Here is a 23,003-nt window from a genome sequence, read left to right as displayed (position 1 = left end):
TGTATTCTCCATACTCAGGTATTTGGTATATTGTAAATTACTTTTAATTTCAATGAAAACATGATTCTGAGCTTTTCTGCCCTATTCATTTGGGTCCCAACGAGAGAGACCGTGGCTTATATTTCCTTTCTTCTCTGCATGAATGGAGGTAGAAGAGAGTAAGGATTTATAACAGACTTTAAGTTCAGGCAAACATGGGCTCTGACCCCAGCTTATACATGATCTTGCAGTGATTACTTAACTTCCACCTCTTTATTTATTAAGTAGTGATCCTAATGAATTCTTCCTTTCAAAATTTTTATCATGATTTTATCATGATTAAAAGAGCTATTATAGCCAAAATTTATTGCATACTTGCTACGTGCCAGGCATTATTCAAAGTGCTTGTCAATTTACTCATGAAAATCCTATAATTTTGAGTGGGGGTCCTATGAGGGATCCCATTTTACAGATGAGAAAATCAAGAAAAAGAGATTTAAACGGTGGCACTAGGATTCAAATATCTGCTGACACCTTAACCATCCTCTTTCTATTTCATAACTCTACCTCTTAAAAAGTGAAAGCTTACAAGTCACTTAGCACACCAGTGGGCACACAGCACATCTTCAAAATATGTGACATTAGTATTATTGTTGTTGTTAATATGATTATTTGATTTCCCCACAGCTTCATGCAGAATGCTTTGTGCAAGGTAGTTGTTTAACAAAATTACGTTGATTTGATTTTTAAAGAACCCTGTTTTATCCTCTTGGGCTTCTGAGAGATATATATTCAATGAGAGAAGCCTCTTACTTTTTAGGCTAGTATGATTTATGCAGCTGCTTTTAGATTAAGTTACCATCTTTTATTTACAAAAAAAGATTAAATAAATATGTGAAAATCCAGGAACTCCAAAATCTCCCTGTGAAATTCCAAGAACTCCAAAATCTCCCTTGCTAAAAACTATTTAGAAAATTATCTTTGTAAGAGAAGAAGGAGACAAAGACCAAACCTACATTTGATTGGTGTACCTGAAAGTGATGGGAAGAATGGAACCAAGTTGGAAAGCACTCTTCAGGATATTATCCAGGAGAACTTCCCCAAACTAGAAAGACAGGCCAACATTCAAATTCAGGAAATACAGAGAACACCACAAAGATACTCTTCGAGAAGAGCAACCCCAAGACACATAATTGTCAGATTTACCAAGGTTGAAATGAAGGAAAAAATGTTAAGTGCAGCCAGAGAGAAAGGTCAGGTTACCCACAAAGGGAAGCCCATCAGACTAACAGCAGATCTCTCTGAAGAAACCCTACAAGCCAGAAGAGAGTGGGGGCCAATATTCAACATTCTTATAGAAAAGAATTTTCAACCCAGAATCTCTCATCCAGCCAAACTAAGCTTCATAAGTGATGGAGAAATAAAATCCTTTACAGACAAGCAGAGGCTGAGAGATTTTGTCACCACCAGGCCTGCCTTATAAGAGCTCATGAAGGAAGCACTAAATATGGAAAGGAAAAACCGGTACCAGCCACTGCAAAAATATACCGAATTGTAAAGACCATCAACACTATGAAGAAACTGCATCAACAAATGGGCAAAATAACCAGCTAGCATCATAATGACAGGATCAGATTCACACGTAACAATATTAACCTTAAATATAAACATGCTAAATGCCCCAATTAAAAGACAGAGACTGGCAAATTGGATAAAGAGTCAAGGCCCTTTGGTGTGCTGTATTCAGGAGACCCATCTCACGTGCAAAGACACACATAGGCTCAAAATAAAGGGATGGAGGAAGATTTACCAAGCAAATGGAAAGCCAAAAAAATAGCAGGGGTTGCAATCCTAGTCTCTGATAAAACAGACTTTAAACCAACAAAGATAAAAAAAAGTCAAGGGCATTACATAATGGTAAAGGGATCAATGCAACAAGAAGAGCTAACTATCCTAAATATATATGTACCCAATACAGGTGTACCAAGATTTATAAAGCAAGTTCTTAGAGACCTACAAAGAGACTTAGACTCCTACACAGCAATAGTGGGAGACTTTAACACCCCACTGTCAATATTAGACAGATCAATGATACAGAAAATTAACAAGGATATTCAGGACTTGAACTCGGCTCTGGACCAAATGGACCTAATAGACATCTACAGAACTCTCCACCCCAAATCAACAGAATATACATTCTTCTCATCACCACATCACACTTATTCTAACATATATCCACAACACACTTATTCCACATAATTGGAAGTAAAACACTCCTCAGCAAATGCAAAAGAACAGAAATCATAACAAACTGTCTCTCAGACTGCAGTGCAATCAAATTAGAACTCAGGATTAAGAAACTCACTCAAAGCTGCACAACTAGATGGAAACTGAACAACCTGTTCCTGAATGACTACTGGATACATAACGAAGGTAAGGCAGAAATAAATAAGTTCTTTGAAACCAGTGAGAACAAAGATACAACGTACCAGAATCTCTGGGACACAGCTAAAGCAGTGTTTTGTGGGAAATTTATAGCACTAAATGCCCACAGGAGAAAGTGGGAAGGATCTAAAATCAACACCCTAACATCACAATTAAAAGAACTACAAAAGAGCAAGCAAATTCAAAAGCTAGCAGAAGACAAGAAATAACTAAGATCAGAACAGACTGAAGGAGATAGAGTCACAAAAAACTCTTCAAAAAATCAATGATTCCAGGAGCTGAATTTTTAAAAAGATTAACAAAATAGATAGACCACTAGCCAGACTAATAAAGAAGAAAAGAGAGAAAAATCAAATAGATACAATGAAAAACGGTAAAGGGGATATCACCATTGATCCCATAGAAATAAAAACTACCACAGGGCCAATTTCTAAAATAACTGGATTTCAGTAAATGGTGCATTTAGTGTTTTTCAAAACCTGTATTTAGAACTTTGTCTTGGTTCTCTTTTATGTTTATTTTCTAATAGCTCTACATTCACTACTGTACAGTACCTGATAAGTTTCTGTTCAGTGCTTTGCAGCTTGCTTTTTCTCTTTTCAGGATCAACTTGTTCATTTGCTTATAAAATGAGGAGCTTTACCTGAGGAATGCCAGAGAGGCAGATTGGACTCTCTGGGGCAAAATAAATCTTAAGTTAAAAAAAAAAAAAAAATTGAGGTGGTTTCATGCCCTATTTCTTTTGCCTTTATTTTAGCTATCTAAACAGTGGAATAAGACTATTCTATAACATCTTCAAACTCTAAGCCCCAAGGTAATATGAACAAAAGTGACAACAATTCCCCTCAAGCATAACTGAAACTTATCTTTCTATCCCACTCTCAGACAGTGGAATTCTTTACCCTATAGTCTAAGGAAAACTAACCAAGATGGCCTAATTAATAGACTGAAGTCCTCTGAATTTAGCCTTTGCTAGATAATTGGAGAAAATATGTCAGGGAGTCAAAGTCCTTGCCTTAGTTAACCATCTGCCTGCAAGCATTTTGGCCTTCTTGTCAGGATGGTAAATGACAGGTATGTCAGTAAAGCAGAAAGCCTAGCCTTTAGAAGGAGCTGCAGCTAGACTCCCCTCAGTCCTGACGAAGAGCAGCCGTGTGAGTGACCTCAGTGTTCACCCAAATACTAGCTGACCTTACCACAGGCAGTCTTTAATAAGTCTCTGCTTTAATCTTCTGTTAGTCTGGTTTCAGTCACTAAGGAGGAGAACAACTATTTGAATGAGTAGGAGAGCTTGGCTTTGGGTACTCACCAAGTCTTCAGATTCCAGCATGATTAAGGACTCTGAGACATACCTAGAGGAATGAGCACAAGTTTAAAAAAATAACAGTGATTCAGCGGAACAAAAATTGCCATCATGATATTTACAACAGAAATGAATGTATTCGTTAAGGCAAACTGGTGTTGCAAACATCCCCAAATTGTAGTGGTTCTACATAATAAAGGTTTATCACCTGATTCACAGTCTAGTATGGGAAGTGGGAGTGGAGCTCTGTTCCACACAGTCATTTAGGGACTCAGGCACTTTTTGTCTGGTTGCTGTACCATCTCCTGGGTCATTGGTGTCCTGCCTGAGCCCCTGCATTCAGCCTACAGACAATGGAAGGTCATGTGGAGGACCTTGTGCAGGATTTTTATGGACTGGATGTAGAAATCATTATATCACTTTTACTCATACTCTTTAAACAGAACTCAGTCTCACAACCCTGTAAAATTACAAGAGTGGTTGGGAAGTACTGTCTTGCCAATGTAGCCCAGGAAGAAAACCGAATGGGCTTTGGTGAACAAATAGCAGTCTAGCCACAGTGGTCTTGAAAAATTCTATATATTGTTGTTCTATTTACTCATGGAGCTTAGTTGTCTTTTTTCCTATAGGATATATATTTTTGGTATGATAAGAAGCACAGATGGTCCTATTGCTTTCTAGAAGATTGTATTCCACTTTTTTTTTTTCTTCCTCTCTTAGATTTCTGATCTTGGGTGCTTTTCTTTTCTTTTTTAGTGGTGATTAGGTTTAGACGATCTATGTCAGCCCAAGTGCAAACCATGGGTCTCCTCCGCATCTGCCTCCCCAGGGTGGATGTGAGAAGTGCTACTGTGTTATATTCCACATCTTGCCACTATTCAGCCTGCTGTCTTTTTATTCTGACCCCTCGTGAAACCAAAAGGCAAGGTTTTCTGCAGATTGCACTAGACCTGAGTGGAGAAGGGGGTGAACTTTCAGATTCAATGAATTATAACACTTCTAATATAGAACCTCATCACCAGATTTGTGATGACAACACTGGCTGTGTATTTGACTTTACTTTTTACTTTCTAATTCCTTGGATTTGAGTGACCTAACCATTTCCTCAGTATTGCCAGAAGAAAAAAAAAAAAAAAAGCTGTATTACTTTTCTTCCCAAATTTAAATGAATCAAAATCAACTGTATTAAGCAGTTACAGAGTCATTTATTAAGATAGATGGGGATATACAAAAGAATAAGCCACCTCCTGTTTCTTCAAGGAACTGAGACTAAGGAGGAAAACAGACTTTTAGCATATAAGCATTCTGTTGTGTTTATGTAATAACTATAACACAGTTTATAAATATGACAATAAGGGTACAAACCAGAATATTATGGGAACATAAAGAGACGGTTATTTTGTCCACTTGTGAATGGTTTCTTAAAAGAGAAAACATTTGAACTAGAAATTGAAAAATTGGAAAGACCTTGCTAGGCAGAAAAGGGGAGGGAATAGAAAGCCTGGGTAGAGGGTACCTTGCAAAGGAAGTCATGGTGCCTTTAGAGAATAGCAGGGTCATGGGTGTGGCCAAATCAGAGGATGTGAAGGGAGAAAGTGTAGGATGATATGAGAGTTGTGAGGATAAGTTGGAACAACATTTATGAAGGGTCTAAATACCATAATTTGGAAGTAGTATTTTACAATGTAAGTTTTGAAGAACAACAAACATGACTTTGGGAAGTAGTTAAGATCAGACTCACATTTTAGAAATATACGTCTAGCAACAGAATTGACAATATATTAGAGAATTTTAAACTCATATTGAGTTTGTACATATAGGGATATTGCCTTTTTGCCTTTCAAAGACATACTTTTGAGCATAGAATTGATATAATTAATATTATCATTGCCCTTTTCTCCCACACACTTTTTCTTTTCAAGGGCCACAAATATAGCTCTGAAATAATAGGAGATCATGTTTTAACTAATTGAAAATGTGGTATATAGTTCCACTGTTCTATAATGACAGACTAACATGTATCAGATGACCTTTGTACCAATAGTAATTCTAAATTCTTGACAAAATATTAAAAAACAGAAATTGTTTATTGGCACTAGCAAGTAACTAAAAGTAGGCTGAAACTAAAAGGGATTCTATTTGTGAAATAAGGAAACCACACTGAGTGAGTTCTACATTTAAGAGATCATGTGACTTGGACCTTGAGGGTCCTCCTTAACTCATGTGGTAAATGGCTGAGAGGGCTGAAATAGAAAGCAATAGTTTATTGACATGGGAAACCACAGGACTGAATTCAGGATTGTCAGAATAGGAATTGAGGAGGAGATGCCAGAAAGGAGAGAGTCACAGATGAAGGAGCCCAAAATCTACAAATAAATCCCTCTTTAATCCTTGGTTGAGTCTATACATATGCAGAGAAAGAGTCTAAGAAGCCTAGGAAGAAAATGAAAGCTAGAAGGTGTAAATAACTGAACAGATAATTCAGCAGCTTCTTAACTGTGTGTCTACAGAATTTGGAATTTTAGTTCTCCCGAAGTTAGAGGGGGCTTGGCTAACATCTTGGGTTTTCCATTGAAACTCCAGAAGGGCCATGTGATAGGAGTAAAGACTACATCCTGGGACTAAGGGATTTATCATAGAACTAAAGGAAAAACTGAAATAGACCCACCTTAACAAAGCTTCCATATTACCTGACAGTATTTTACCTGCCTGCTAGAACAAACTTCTAAGACAATAGAATCTTCTAAGATAATAGAATCTAAAGCCTCTACCATATATTATACACAAGTTTCAATATGCCATCAGTAATTTACTAGACATGCAAAGAAATAAGAAAATGTATCCCAGCGTCAAATGAAAAATGAGTCAATACAAACAGATCCATAGCTGACCTAGATAATGGAATTGGCACATAGGGATATTAAAATAACTATGTCAAATCTGTTAAGGAATTTACGTGACTAGATAAGTAGAATGGGTGGGGAGATGGGAAATTTCAGGAGTCATAGGAAAACAGTAAGAAGAAGAACCGAATGGAAATTTTAAGAAAAAAAATGAAATATTTGAAATTTTAAAAATTGGAATGGAATTAATAACAGATTTTTCAAAACTCAGTAATGAAAAGACAACAAAAATTAGCAAAAGACATGAGCAGACACTTCCAAAAATAAGATCTATGAATGGCCAATATACATTTGGCAAGATATCTAACCTCATTAATTATCAGGGAAATGTGCATTGAATACTCCTTTATAGTCATTAGAATTACCAGCATTAAAAAGGCCGACAACACCAAGGGATTGCCAAAATTTGAACTCTGCCACATTGCTGGGGTTATGTGTAACATGGTAATCACTTGGGAAAACTGTTATGTTCTTTATAAAATAAATATATACTTACCTAGTAATTTCACTCAATGATATTTGTCCAATGGAAATGAAAACATATAGCTACAAGATGGTTTATACAAGTATGCAGATTGATTTATAATAGCTAAAAACTAGAAATCTAATGTCTATTCACAGATGAATGGATAAAGAAATTACGGCATAGTCAACAATGGAGTATTAGAAATAAAAAGGAATGAAGTCTAAATAGATACAACACAGATGAATCTCAGAAATATTTAATATGTGTTGTGAAAGAAGGCAGTCTCTCTATCTGTATATAAAATTTGAAGTTATATAGCAGGTAAAACAGTTCTGGTGGTCAAAGTCAGAACAGGAACTCCCTCTGGGTGAGGGGAGGGGAAACTGAATGGAAAGGGCACAAGGTAGCTTTTTGGGTTGATGGAAAGGTTTTGTATCTTTATTAGCATCATGGTTACATAAATGCACACAGTTGTTAAAACTTATCAAAGCTGCATACTTAAAATATGTACATTTGATTGTGTGTACATTATAAATCATAAATACAATGGATGGGAATTTAAAAGTAATGTAATATATAGTGCTTCGATATGCCACATGCAGGAATTGAGAAGACAGTGATTTATAATGGTTAAGAGCATGGTTGCAGCATCAGACAAATCTAGGATTTTGAATCACATTGTGAGTACTTTGTGAATGTAGGCAAGTTACTAACCTCTTCTAAGATCCTATGAAATGGAGATGATAAAATTAGTATTTACCTTATAAGGTTGTCCTCAGCGCAGTGCCCAGCACATTGATGCATCCAGTACATTTAAGCTGTATTCATTATTATTAAATAGCTCTTCAGCCAGACTTTCATGGCCTGAATGCAGTCAGGAATACTGGGATAATCATGAAAATTTTGAGAATTAGATATCTGCAAACTGCATTAAGGTGCAATCTAAATAATGCAGATAATATTTGACAGCATATGATTAAGTATACTAGAAAATTACATTTTCATTATCTGTTTCAAAGTAACTAATTATCTCTTTGCCAAGAAAAAACCGTTTTCTTTAAAATACTTTTCTTTAAGCTCTTGTAAAAAATTTTCATATATAAAGAAATTAGGATATATTTTTTTCCCTATACAGTAATCTCACCCTCTGTTTCCCATCTCATAATCATATCACCAAAGGTGCATGTATTTTCAGTACATATATATGTGTGTGTACTGAATATATATATACACACATTACATATATACATTACATTACATATATACCCATATATATGTATATTCAGTACATATATATATGTATATGTCTGTGTGTATAATGTTGTAAACAAAATGGTAACCATACTATATATACTTTTCTAAACCTGGCATTTTCACTGAGAAATCTTTTCATGTGAAGGACTGTGTTTACCTATAGCTGGTCTATTCATTTTAAGTGCTTTTATACAGTCTATGGCATTGATGGGCTTTTATTTATTTAACCAGCTCCTGTTGGACATCTGAGTAGATCCAGTTTTCACTATTGTAAACAACTGTGACATCCTTGTGTACATATTTTTTGAACTTGTGTTAATAATTTCATGTAATAAATTTAAAAAGTAAAACTGCTAATTGAAAGAATTTTAACAATATATTAATGTTTCTTTGTAAGGGAAAAAATTTTATGTTTCAGCATGTGTGCATAAACAGTGAGAAAAGAGTGGTTTTTCTTGCTGTTCTATATTTCTTCTTTTTAAATAAAGAAGAATTATTTCAAAATTTACACAAAATTTTGATTTAGAGTACTTAAGATAACTACCACCAAGAGGACACGTAACACTGTACTAGACACTTTGCTGAATGCCTTCCATGCACAAAATTATTCAAATTTAATGCACAACTTTGTAACTATGTGAGATACTACCATTATTGACAAGGACTTACAAGAAAACCAGTGGTTAGAGCATCCTATATCTGGTAAATGTTAAAGTCTGGATTTCAACCTAGATTTTGTGAAATATGCAGTGTAGTGTAGTCTGGAGTGAATTAATTTTGTTGTGAGTGTCTTTGAGGATGAGGTTCATTGTCAAACTTTGGTGACGTGCAAGTGGTGAAGTAATAAAGCCCAGATAATCTTGTTTCCCTATGACACTTGCGAGGCCAAAAGTGATGCCTCCCTGCCATGCAGTGGCAGCAGAAGTCAACCTGGACATTAGACAAGTCCAGGTTGTCTATATTTCCCTTAGTGCCAATAGCTTGTCCCATATCCAGCTTCCTCTAAAATAATGATAATAATAATAAAGAGCAAAGATCAATTACATGGTGTTACGAACTGTGGAGAGAAGGAGAAGTCTTCAGACTTCTAATATTCTATTTTCACATCCCAGTTACTATTACTCTCTCTTTGCCTTTATTTTACAGTCTTACTTTTTTTTTTCTGTCCAAGGGGCCCGTTCAATAACAACCAAAACCCCAAATTCTCAGTTTCCTAATTTATGTGTCTGTGATCTTTTAGTCTTGTACCCTTCCACCTGTGCACTCACACACAGAGAGCTTTAATTTCCAGTGACATCAAATTTGTGCTCTCAAAAGGTAATTTGTGATGCCTCAATGTGAAAGGGTCCCAGATGTAAAGCCAGAGAGCTGATGAGACCTGAAGCTGGTCACAGGCATAAAGCCTGCCCCTCTGTCAGAGTCAGAGCAGCACAGAAGTTCTGCTTCAGGCCCCGCCAAGGGAGAGTAAGGGGTGGTCTTATGGGTGTTAAGCAAGACCGAATCTACCTTTGCGCAGCACCCAGTCAGACACCCTGCAGAAACACAGTCATATTTGTGTCATTCTGTTGCAGGGAGAAGTTGCTCAAAGGTTTAGTTTTGATTTTGGTAGCTTTAATTCTATTCCTTCAGTTTTGAGGTGAGCACAAATGTTTCAGAGTACCTTTCTAGGTTTCTTCCTGACCTTTTTTCTTCTCTAACCTGTGGTGTGTTAGAGGCAACACATAACAGCTTGGGAGGGAGAGACAATTGTGAGCATTTCTTCTCAACCCTGTGTTCAGTGACATCAAGTTAATAGCTTAAAATTGGATATGGGGAAAGGAATTATACCATTGAAATGGGAATATGCTCTGTATCAAGGATTCTCCCACCCCAGAGAACCTGTTGTTTAGCACACAACTTCTATAACCCTTCTACTTCTGTTCACTACATAAACACACACACACATACACACACACACACACACACACACACACACACAGATAAGCTAGTGTTTGAAACATTGAACACCCTGGGTTTTCTTCCATGGGCTATGGTTATTTACAGGAAGAACAAATTGAGTTCTTTTCCTCTTCCCATCTTGAGCTTTACATTTATTTACAAATGCCAAATATAAGCTAACTTTCTTCTTTCTCCCTTAGTGGATGGCTGTATTCATAGAGCAGCTGGCCCCTGTTTGCTAGCTGAATGTCGTAACCTGAATGGCTGTGATACTGGACATGCAAAAATCACATGTGGCTATGACCTGCCTGCAAAATGTGAGTACAACTGTTTTGAATACTGTTTCAAAATCAGATGAGACGTCTTGTTTTAATCCAGTGTATAAATGGAAAAGGAAATGGCAGTGGTGGTACTTAATTAAATGTGCTTGAGTTCAGATTTTGTACATGGTAATAAAAACATGCTTTCCAAATATGTCTCCAAATATATGCAAATATATATATTATATACATAGTGTATATAATATATATATGTATATATGCACATACGATGTTTAACTATTCAAATCTTTGACGGAGTGTCTCTGAAAGGGAAATAAAAATATGAGCAAAATATACATTATAGCATTTAAGTGCCACAGAGTGACAGCTCCTGGAAATGATGCCAATTTCTTATTTCTTGTTCAGGTTTCTTGATTGTGGATGTGTTTAGAGCAAAGGAGATCAAAGTGATGTATTGTGTTTTCAGCTGCCATGTAAAGGCTGATTGGCAATTACAGCCAAGGCATCTGTCACACTTTGCTTTCAGGAAAAGCCAACGAAATCTGGTTGTCAGTGTGAGAATGTATTTGCTCTTTGAATGTGGAATGGTCAAAATTTCCATTATATTTTAATAGAGAGAAGTATTGCATTTGATTGACCTTGTTGCTTAGTCATTCAACCAACTGGGTGGCATGGTATGGGATAAAATACTTAGAGAGAAGCTGGTCAATGTCATAGCTTTTTTATCCCATAATCTTCAGGGCCTGAGGATGGAGGTAGAGGGTTTCATTGCATCATTCAGGTGTGCATTGACCTGGAAACTGAGATGCCAATTTGTCGATTATTGCATTCACCCACTTCTTATGATACTGCTGAGATCTGTGAATACATTTTATGTAAAAGTGAAGCTGGTTTTGGTTTTTATTTTAGCACTGGAGAAAACATGAATGGAAATTTATAATACAACCTATAGGATACTATGGGTTATATATAGACAGGTTATCTAACAGTGAATTTCCTGTGGATGTATGTGAATGGAGAATAGCATGTTATATTTTAAAGATTACTGTAAAGGTATGTTTAAATTTGAGGACTTGTAGTAAATACTAATATATTAAAACAGTATTTTTCTTTATCAATATAATATTGCATCCTATATTGTTCATAATGGTTTCAGTGAAAGTACTTTCATGTACTGCATAGTGATGCTTTGGTAAATGATGGAACACATATATGACAGTGGTCCTATAAGATTATAATACAGATTGAGTATCCCTTACCCAAAATGCTTGAGACCAGACATGATTTGGATTTTAGATCTTTTTTTCAGATTTTGAAATATTTGCATGTACAAAATTTGGAGATGGGGCCCAAGTCTAAGCACAAAATTCATTTATGTTTTATATATACCTTATACACGTAGCATGAGCATAATATTATGCAATATTTTAAATAATTTTGTGCATGAAACAAAGTTTTTATTGTGTTTTGGCTGTGGCCTGTCACATGAGATAAGGTGTGGAATTTTCCACTTGTGACATCATGTTGGCACACAAAGTTTTAGATTTTGGAGCATTTTGAATTTCAAAACTTGGATTAGGGATTCAACCTGTACTATATTTTTACTGAGCCTTTTCTATGTTTAGCTATGTTTACATACTTACCATTGTGTTACAATTATTTGCAGTATTCAGTATGTAACATGTTGTACAGGTTTGTAGCCTGGGAGCCATAGGCTGTATCATATAGTCTAGGTGTGTAGTAGGCTATACCATCTAGGTTTGTGTAAGTGTACCTTATGATTGCATAACGATGAAATCACCTAAGGAGTCATTTCTCAGACCATACTCCTGTTGGTAAGCAAAGCATGATTGTATATCAACTATATATGCTGTTTAATTTTTTCTCTAATGACTTTTCATTTATTTTTCTTGTTAGTGTCTTTACCTAGTGTGAAATAGTCAAATCATGTGCCAAATGGCTCTTCACTACTACTTGGAATATGTATTTGTGTCAAAAAAACCCTTTGTGTAGAATGGTGTTTAGAGCAGTTCTCTTTGTAACTCAGAGGTCATGATCTGTGTATTAACGGTGATTTCCCTCTCCAGAATTATATAGTGCTATTTTTTAAAATGTTGATTCTTTTCCTTTCTAATACCTTGCTACATTCATAATTTACCTAACTTATACCGCCCTGAGAAGAAGCAAGGTTGTCAACTGCTATAATAATGGCAAGATTATTGACTGTTTTCAGATTTGTATTTGTCCTTAAACCAAGCAGTATTCCAAGTCTCCTATTGATTCACTGTTTTCTTTTTTGTGTATTAAAACACAAATCAAATTTCTCCAAATCTGAACTTTCTAAAGAACAATATACTCAGAATCATTAAATACTCCCAAATAAAATGGTGGCTCTAGTGTATGGGTTCATACTGTGATAATTTTTTAAATGTGCTTGTATCTGTTTGACATCCCTCTGAATAAGTTATTCTGTTTCCTTTGAATGCCATTCATCTTATTTTAAGGTTATTGAAGACTTGCACAATACCAGGCACTGAGGAACAAAGATCAATAAGTCAATACCTGTGCTTGAAGGATTCCAATGCTTGAGTCATCACGTTGAACTGAAGTGTGGCTTTCATGGGCATCCTGGGGCAAGGGGATCTTTTGGGACCGTGAAGCTAGAAATGACGAGTCAGTTGGCAGGACTAGCTACAGAATCCATGAGAGCTGAGATCCTGAGAGCCAACACATACTCAAGTCACTGCATGCAGCCCACAGGGCATGTTTAGTAAAAACTCATCCAATAGAATAGAAATTACCAGACAGGCATTGCAGTGCCACCTCATAAAAGTCATAAACATGGAATATTTGTGACTAGGTCTTGTTTCTTCCTATATATTTAAAAGGTTAATGATTTATATTAAAAGCATAAAGGAAAGCAAGGAAAGCAATATGAAAATGAGTACTAATAGCTTACATTTTTATGCCACTTTATAGTATTTCACAGTACTTTCACAAGCCCTTATATTTAAAATTATGTTTTATAAACATTGTGTGTGTTGATTTTCCCTTTCCCTATCCCTGAGAGTTGTTTTTCTTTCTCATCAATTTGGTTTATCCATTTCAGAGTCATTAACAATCCACAGATGTGCTTTTGTAGTGAGAATGAAAAGGGAGCTCATTACATACTGTTTGGGTCATTTTTCCTCTCCATATTTAATAATTCCATGACAGTTTGACAGCAGAGACTAGTTCCTATCTGTCCTCCGAGACAGCGGGTTTATCATTATAGGGGTACTAAAGCCAGTCATCCAGCCACAAGTGATAATATCTTCATGCATCAGCAATTTGTTTAGAAAATGCTATTGTCTGGGTTACAGACAAACTTGATAATTTTGAACTGGTTTTTGCCTCTTTTATGCTTGCTAAATTAATCTATTCATAAATGGTTGTATTTGAATTAATTATGCTTGTATTCTGTGTTCTGTGACTCATCATGATTGGCAGAATGATAAGCCCCAGATATTTAGTTTACTTTTCACTGCTTGGATGTTTTGAATGATTTCTTTTTGACGTTAAGAATATCCAATCATTCTTTTCAAAAGAAATCTTAAGGGTAGAAAGAATATTGGTCAATTTTTCATTGAAGCCTATTGGTAAGGAAATGACTTAGAAAGTAGACGGAGGATTGTTTATGTAATTGGATCTTTTGGGAATCTTCTCTACAATATTAGATATTTTTTGAATTCATAATACAATTTAAATTTTTATGGATTTTTAGAAGCTTATTGACATATGGGACATTTCTATTCATGCTATCATCATTCCACCAGGTAGTAAGCTTCACATGGGCAAGATTTGTCTACCTGAGTCAGTTCCGATGTCAATATCAATCATAGTGTCTCCTAAATATGTGCTGAATTAATGTGAATAAATGAAGGATCAAATGAGTGAATTATTTCAGGACTTTTTCACTTGAAAAATAATTTTTTAAAAACACTGTTGCCTCCACTTCTAATACTTTTCCTTCTGCAATTATTCTGCACATTTCTAGTAAATTAACTTTCTTAAATCCAGAGTCCTTAAAATTGTCTACAAGACTTTACATGATGTGACATTTACTTCTCTACATCATCTCCTTCTGTGCTTCCCCAACTCACACAGGCTGCTTTGTGTGAACCTGGTCCTCAAAGCCTTTGCACTGGCATTCCCTCTGCTGGAGTTCTATTCTTCTAGATACCTACATGGCTTGTTCCTTACCTACCTCAAACTCTTGTTCAAATGTAACATCAGATGTCACCCTAACCAACCTATTTATAATTGCTTCAGTTTTTAAATTTATAATTGCTTACCTGTAAATTAAATCTTCAAATATATCATTTACTTATTTCTTTTGTTTCTTATCTGTTTCTGTCTACCAGAATATGGGCGGAGACTCTTCTTTCTGCATTTTTCTAATGTATTGCTCATTTACTTATTTCTTTTGTTTCTTATCTGTTTCTGTCTACCAGAATATGGGCAGAGACTCTTCTTTCCGCATTTTTCTAATGTATTGCTGTATTCATATAGCTTAAAAAAATGTGTGATATATAATAGGGGTTCAAAAGATATTTGTTGAATGAATGAATAAAATGTAACTCTAATCCTCTCAAAATCTGATAGTGGATTTTTCCTTAAACATAGACTCATTAGCCTGATTACCTTTGGCCTTCCACTGAACTACTTACAACCTTTTGTACGATATGAATTGCTCACAATGCTATGTGTATCCATGGGGTCTGTATCTGAGCTATCTATAATGCTCTTTCTTTGCTCCTTTCACTTGTCTTCCAGACTCAGTTCAAATATCACTTCTGCCATGAAACAAGTCTTCTCTTGTCACCTCAGCTAAAAATGCCTTCTTTTTTCTTCACACTCCAGAATACTGCATGTTAACATACTGAGGGCACTTGTCACATGCTACCTTTTATTGTTAGATATGCAAACTTTCCACCTTTATAACAGAGTACCTTGTATATCACAGGTACTAGAGAAATATCTAGCAAATGAATTAGTTACTGAAAGTGTCAAACTTGGTTGATAATTGGTAGTAGGAATATAAGGAAAAATTATGCTAATATCCATAAGAAATTATGAAATCAGTGTCAATTATCCACTGTGTTTTTAAAAAATGTATTTTAACATATATACACTCCAAAGTCTCCTGTCTCCAAAATTTACTCTTAATGGAGTTTCTCCTAAGGAGGAAAAAAATAAATAAAAATAAAGAAACCATATCACCCTTATTTGATGGTTTTCAGCATAGCTCACATGTCTATTTTATTTCTTTAGAATGCTTCATTTTTAGGCTTCAGGGCTGAATAGTCATCAAAGATAAATGGAAAAATATTAAACTTGTGTAAATGAAATGGTGGAATCTGTTTCTTTTATTTCTTTTATTTAATCTTTGGAAGGCATCAGGGGGTAATATTGACTAACTCAAGGTTTTCATTAATCATTTGAAGGGAAATTCTAAGGTGAGAGACTGTACCATAATATGTTTGAATGAGTGGTATGAACCAGAATTCACATTCTATTCCCAGGTGCAATAATAATCAGATGATAGTAGCTTAAAATATATTGTTGATAATAATTAGTACTTCTCTTCTGCCCTTTATCAAGAAATCATAGTACTTTGAAACACTAGCTCATCAGTCCTTTTGAAATTCCTATGAGGAGGTGACATGACAAGTAATATTTTCTTCCAACACAGAGAAATACAGGTACAGGGAAAATAAATCTGTTGCTCCCATTAACAAACTAAATCCATATTAGAGGCATCATGGTGGCCAAGGATCCCTGAGCTGTGAAAGGAGTCTCTGTTAGGTGTTAGCCAGTCCTGCTGCCTGTTTTTACAAATAAAGCTTTATTAGAACATAGTTGTGGCCATTTGTTTACATATTGTCTATGGCTGCTCTCATGTGGCAGAGTTGAGTTGTTGCTACAGGGATTTTATGGCCACAGAGCCTGAAGTATTTACTATCCGACCTCTGCGGAAAAAGTTTGTCAGCCCCTGGTCTGTGGCAGTTTTCTTTCTTTTTTCTTTCTTTCTTTTCTTTGCCCCACGAGACAGAGGGATTCCCGCTCTGTCGCCCAGGTTGGAGCGCAATGGTGCGATCTCGGCTGAGGAGAACCTCCGCCTCCCGGGTTCAAGCGATTCTCCTGCCTCAGCCTCCCGAGTAGCTGGGATTACAGGCATACACCATGATGCCCGTCTAATTTTTGTATTTTTACCAGAGACGGAGTTTTGCCATGTTGGCCAGGCTGTTCTCAAACTCCTAACCTCAGGTGATCCACCCGCCTCGGCCTCCCAAAGTGCTGGGGTTACAGGCGTGAGCCACAAGCCACAACGCCCGGCCAGTCTTCACTTATAAAGTAAGAAAGGTGAGATTCAGAGAGACTAAGTATTGAATTTTATTAAATGTGATGTTACTTATTCAGATCAAAATTGATAAAGGTGAGACTAAAATACCTACCCTCTATTCCTTGGGACATCCTTGCTTCTGTTGCCTCAAGAGAACATTACCTTGGGAGGATGATCTGAAACCTTTCAAATCTTTCAAATAATAAGGCCACCTTGAAAAGAATGCCTAGAAAAATATGATGATTTTTCCCAATAGGGCCAGATCTGGGAAGTGAATAAGTCAAGTCTCTGAAGGGAGAGTAAGTTTAAACCACCAGAGTATTAGGAAGCAAACCTTTGTTCCTTGTTTCTTCCGGTGGTGTTAGCTAATGTGCTGAAAAGGAGCCTGCAGTCCACAGGAAATGCAGTTTCTAGAGCAGGTAATTCATAAGATGGTTCTGAGTTAGTCCTTTGCAAAGGGTGACCTGATTTCAGCCATCATGGGCTCTCCCAGCAGGTGTCTGATTGTGAAAGCGGTGGAGTGGGCATGCTGCTAGGAGTATGACTCTGCCAGCCTTTGATGAAGACCTGAGGGCCCTCATGAGCCCCTTCCATAATTAAATGACTTATATTACACAAAGAGAAAAGCTACTTTTGAAGATCATGAAATCATCTTCCTTTTGAAGATGGGATTGTTCCTCCTAAAATCAACTCTGATTGGCTCATTTTCCTTAAGTGCTTAAGGAATTCAGGTTTTATTTGAATCTATTTCTCCGTAATTGCCACCCTTTTCATTTATATTAAGCAGTTTCATGCATTTAATCTCCTTAGTGATCCTCATGATGAATGTGGAAATAAGGGCAGAAATATTCTAAAAACCAGAGCAGTGGTTCTCAAAACGTGGTGTCTGGAGCAGCAGCATCACCTGGGAATTTGTTAGATAAAAATTTTCATGCCCCACCCCACACCTACTGATTCAGAAACCCTGTGGTTTAACAAGTTCTCCAAGTAACTCTACTGCGTGCTCAAGTGTAAGGGCCTTGGCCCTAGAGAGTGGTGGAATTCAGTAGCACCCTTGCCTTAAGATTTCTTTTGGCTATACAACACAGGCATCCATTTGGGTCACAGATTAGGGCTTTTTTTGAAGAGAACTCTGACACATTCTCCTTTTCCTTTGTAGCATTTTTCACTAGTGATGACATCCGTATTTGTTTGTTTGTTTGTTTATTACCTGTCTTTTTAGACAAAATAACATTTTTAGAAGGAAAGGCCTCCTATGGGTCTTATTTACCCGATATCCTTAGCATCTGACATAGTACCCAGAACAGAGTTGGCTCTTGATACATATTTGCTGGAGGACTTAATGAAAGCATTGTTTTTTCTCCTCTTATCTTTTGTCGTAATCATAGCTGCCACTGCAGGAAACCGAGCAAGAAGACACTCAAGAGAGAACGGCATGATTCCAGGAATCTGCAGAGCTAGTACTCCTGCTGCTTTTAGCATCTCTCGTATCCCATCACCAAACATACTCCCTGCTCAAAGGCTAGCAGTATAAGAAAGCACAGGGACCAAACTTTGCTAATCCACATGCCACATGTCTGTCTTACGCTTAGCTTCTTTCATTTTCTCTTATTTTGACCCATTGTGATAACATAGAGTCCACCCCCAAATGGCTTTGTGATGAAATAACTTAATGATTCTAATACTAAATGTTGTCTTTTAAAAAATATCTACCTTTTGGAAGCAACTGGTGTTTACACTTCTGTGTTACTGGCCGAGTGTAGAATTAAACAGCTGTGTTTTGCATTATTTGCCATCATAGCTAGCCTTTAGAGGACGCCGTCTATACCTCCTATTTCCTATGTGATCAATAGGAAGTAACAGTGTAAATCAATTCTAGGTAATAATGTAAATGGGCTCTTGAAGGCAATTCCCGCTGTGAAATAAGTAGTTAGCAGTGACACTGGCATTAACCGCAGTGGGGGTAATCAGCCTTTGGATGTGTTTAATCAGAGTTATCAGCTAAGATTAAAAAGAGAGCCACTGTTGTGCAGGGATAATCATTTTCAGGATTTAAAAGATGAATATTTGGAGGTGTTCTCATAAATTAAAGCCATCGGAATGGCTTTGAGTAATTTAGGATGCTCTGAGGTCAGGCACAAGCAAACAGGAAAGGTTAATCTCAGAGCTACGGTAGTTAATGTGCAGAGATGGCAGAACACATTTATTGAAATAAGTAGCAAATGCTGAGTAAAAATGTAGATTTTTTTTCTCCCTGTGTTAAGATGTTCCTTGAGCTATTACTTACACATATGATTTGATTAAAAAGTAGTACACAGTGAACACTTTGTGAATGTATTAACTCCCCTTGTAATTAATCCCTAATCCCAAAGATTAAATATCAGGCCATGTTATGACCTGATTAGAGGTGTTTCTACTTGAAAATGTTCATGGAACCAAGCTCTGTATTATAGAATATAAGATTGATTCTGTGTCAGGAACACTAAATGTCATGGTAGAAGATCTGAGATACATGAATGCAGAGTGTTGTAATTGGTAAAGTCCTTAACTTCTGAGCCTGAGGTTCCTCATACATGATTGTCTAGGAGTATGAAGATCTAACTCTGGAGTGTCTGTTAAACCATACATGCAGAACTGCTTCTTAACACTGTCAGATAAGAAAGATACATGGCTCTGTTGTTATTTGTAAAATACCTGGAACACTTGATTTGCTTGTTCAACCCATGTTTTATTGAGTAATTCCTTGCAGCTAGAGTGCTCTTCTAGAGTGTAGACGACTATAGTGAAGAAGACAGCAGGTCCCTTGTCCTCTCCGAGCTTATGCCCTAGCAGAGAGAGGGCACTAATGATCAAGTCACATAAAAGCAAAGAACCTCAGATAATGGTAAGGGCTATGAGAAAAAAAAAACATCCCCTTACCAGATGTATACAATAAGGATAGTTCATACATTTTTCAAATGTTCTCCCTTGCTACAAATATTCTATTTCAGTTCTTACATATTTGTAACTTTAGTCTAATTTTTGGAGATAACAAAGGGAATGCTGCTTCTGACAGAGCTGACAGGAATTTTAATTATTACCTATTTGATCTCAGAATTTTACAAATAAAGTAACCCAGGCCCAGGAAAATTACTTATTTTTTCCCAGGGTCATGTGGTAAGGGACAGTGCTAAGACTACAGCCTGACTTTTAGTATAGTGATCTTTCTGCTGAATGTACTGCCTCATTTAGTCTCTTTGATCATACCAACCCTCTTACAGAAGTATCGTGAGAATTTAGTAACTGTTAAGTGAGACGCTGAACATGAATGTATTTTTAAAATAAAAATTTCTTATTTCATATGGTGCCTTAATATTTCTAGTAATTTGTAGTAATATTGCAAGTAATTTTAGATGAGCTACGTATAAATTAATTATGGTCCCATGGGCTTTGCCAATAAAGTTTATGACAATAATCCATCAGTATATGTGCAACAGTGACTGGTGTTTGAGAAAATATGGAAGTCTCAGATAGGGGTTAATAAATATTCGATACAAGGCTCAAGACTCAGACATTTGCTTGTGTCTCTTTCCAGTATCTTGACCTCAGAGAAAAGGGGTACTTTAAAAGTTATTTTGAGAAACTTCAGATGGCAGCTTTATTGGTTTTAAAGATATGTCCACAGATTCTTGGTTTTAAAGATATGTCCACAGATTCTTTGGTATTTCTCTTCTGGAGAGGTAGAGCTTAATTCCCCTCTACTGAAGCATGGCCTGGACCTAATGACTCCCTTCTAGCAAACGGAGTATGTCAGAATAATGGGAACATCTGAAATTAGTTTAAAGAAAAGACTGTGGTTTCCATCTCTCTCTGTCTTTCAATTCACTCTGTGTTAGCTTCCTAGAGCTGCTGTAACAAATTACCACAATTTGATGGCCTAAAAAAGGAGACATTTATTCTCTCTCAGTTCTGGGGGCCAGAGGGCCAAAATAAGGTGTCAGCAGGACCATGCCCTATTCTGAAGGTTCCAGGAGCAGATCCATCTTTGTCTCTTCCAGCTTCCATTGGCCTCAGGTGTTTCTTGGCTTGTGGCAACATAACTGCAATCTTTGCTTCTGTTTATACCTGACATCCTCCCTGTTTCTCTCTGTGTCTGTACCGCTTCTCTTATAAGGACACTTGTCACTGGATTTAACACTCACTCGAATCTGGGATCATCTCAAGGTCTCAAGATCCTTAACTTAATTACATCTACATAGATCCTTTTCCAAATAAGTTCACATTCATAAGTTCCGGATATCAGGACACAGGCATAACTATTTGGAGTCACCATTTAATTCATGACATACTCTCTCTGAGCATGACCAGTTTCTATGTCAGGGGCAGTCCAGAGGAGGGAAAAACCAACTACCATGTTGTGAGGGACACCTTCTGGAGAGGCTTGTATGCTGTAAAACTAAGGCCTGCCTACAGCAATATGAGTGCGCTTGCAAGCAGGTCTTCTGAAGTCAGCCCACAGCCACATCAGTGAGCACATTCTCCTGCCCAATCAAGCTTTCCGATGTCTGCAGCCCTAGCTGACAGTTTGACTCCAGCATCATGAGAGACCCTGAGCCAGAGGCATCCAGCCAAGCCACTCCAAACTTCCTGGCCTGCAGAAACTGTGAGATAATAAATATTTGTTATTTTAAGTGTGGGGTAATTTGTTATGTAGCAATAGGTAGCTAATGCAGCAACTATGACTCTGAAGTTTATAAAGCAGGGGAAGGGGCTCACTATCAGAGTGGGCGATGTCGATCACATTTTCTCAGTGCAGAACCTGTCTGTGTCAGGGACGGGCCTAAATTGGAAAATGAAAGCGAAATCACATAGCAGGTAATATTACATTGTACAACCAAAGCCCTTTGCCATACCTCTGTCATAGGCAGCATATTAGGTTGGAAAAACTATTATGAATGAAAACTTCTCAGATAGGTAGGTAGGTAGATAGATAGATAGTCAAAGAGAACCCAACGTCCAGCTTAGTAAAGAACACCACAAACCAAAACACACAACTGGATATTAATATTTACCTGCTCCTGCTACTCCTTGACCATGCTCTAGTCTTTACTTTTGCCACTCACATGCTTTTTTTTTTTTAACTGATAAGAATCACTGTTTCTGTTTTGGGGGGAAAATTAATTCAGTTTGTGTCCTCTGTTAATGCTGTGAGCTAAGTAAAGCAGAGGTAACTTCTCATCCGCATTTGTTGTGGTGCCCTTCTAAATGTGTTTGCTGTATAAGCTGGTGTGTTTCCCATTAGCCATTTTATTTTTCAGAACTACCGAGAGTTTGCTTCATTTTTAATCACGTGCTATTTGTGAAATCCCTGTAATTTCCTAAGGCCTTCTGGAGCTTGCCTCTTCCTACCTGTGACATTTTGAGGAAAGATTTATTCTCTCTCTGTGTTTATTCTGCTTAGTGAAGATCATGAGACACAGCCTTAACTGGAGTTTTTCAAGTTCTTTTTAAAATTGTGTCTGTATTGTATTTGGAGTCTAGTTACCCATTTGGAGGTCTGTGGAGGGCAAAGGGGTCTCTTGGGAATCCCTTTTGTTTACAGATCCTTAGTGTCTGCTTTCTGATATCATGGCATGTGATGCCAAACTGTTGTCCTTCCTTACTGGGCTGGTTGAGTTTGTTCCTGCTTTTATGTTACTCCTATACTTAGCACAGTATATTAAATACATATGCATGTCATCTCTCATGACCTTCATTCTCATGTAGAACATATATTTCCTTCTGAGTTATAATATGTTTTGTGAATATGGAATATGTGTTCAGTTCGTAGAGCTGTTTGGGAAAGCAATATGAGAGATTTTGGGTATGGGAGTGGCTTGATGGAACTGGGATGAAGGACACTGGGGATCCCTCAGGAAATGTATTGGTAGGCAACCTGGAGTGGCTGGCAGAGGAGAGCTAACTGCTGCTGTGCTGGCTAAGCTGATGGAACTGGGCTTTCCTCCTCCATATGTCCAGGACATGTCCTACCTATTGTTTTAAAATTAACAAAAGTTATTTTGATTTTCTT

The 23,003-nt window shown here is 36.9% G+C and overlaps 1 protein-coding gene across 5 annotated transcripts in view; it reads left to right on the top strand.

The window, feature by feature from the left end:
- The window catches only part of MACROD2 (mono-ADP ribosylhydrolase 2), a 2,109,916-nt gene that overhangs the window by 703,180 nt on the left and 1,383,733 nt on the right, over positions 1 to 23,003 (top strand). For all 5 annotated transcript variants that reach the window (XM_065522745.2, XM_045364082.2, XM_005568324.4 and 2 more), the window contains one exon: positions 10,489 to 10,605. In XM_065522745.2, coding sequence (XP_065378817.1) covers positions 10,489 to 10,605 — 117 coding nt within the window. The remainder of the gene's footprint in view (positions 1 to 10,488; positions 10,606 to 23,003) is intronic.

The sequence above is a fragment of the Macaca fascicularis genome, chromosome 10 (assembly GCF_037993035.2).
Source record: "Macaca fascicularis isolate 582-1 chromosome 10, T2T-MFA8v1.1".
In the NCBI taxonomy this organism is placed as follows: Eukaryota; Metazoa; Chordata; class Mammalia; order Primates; family Cercopithecidae; genus Macaca; species Macaca fascicularis.
Note: the sequence above shows the minus strand (reverse complement) of the source record. Positions and strands in the feature narration are given on the sequence as shown.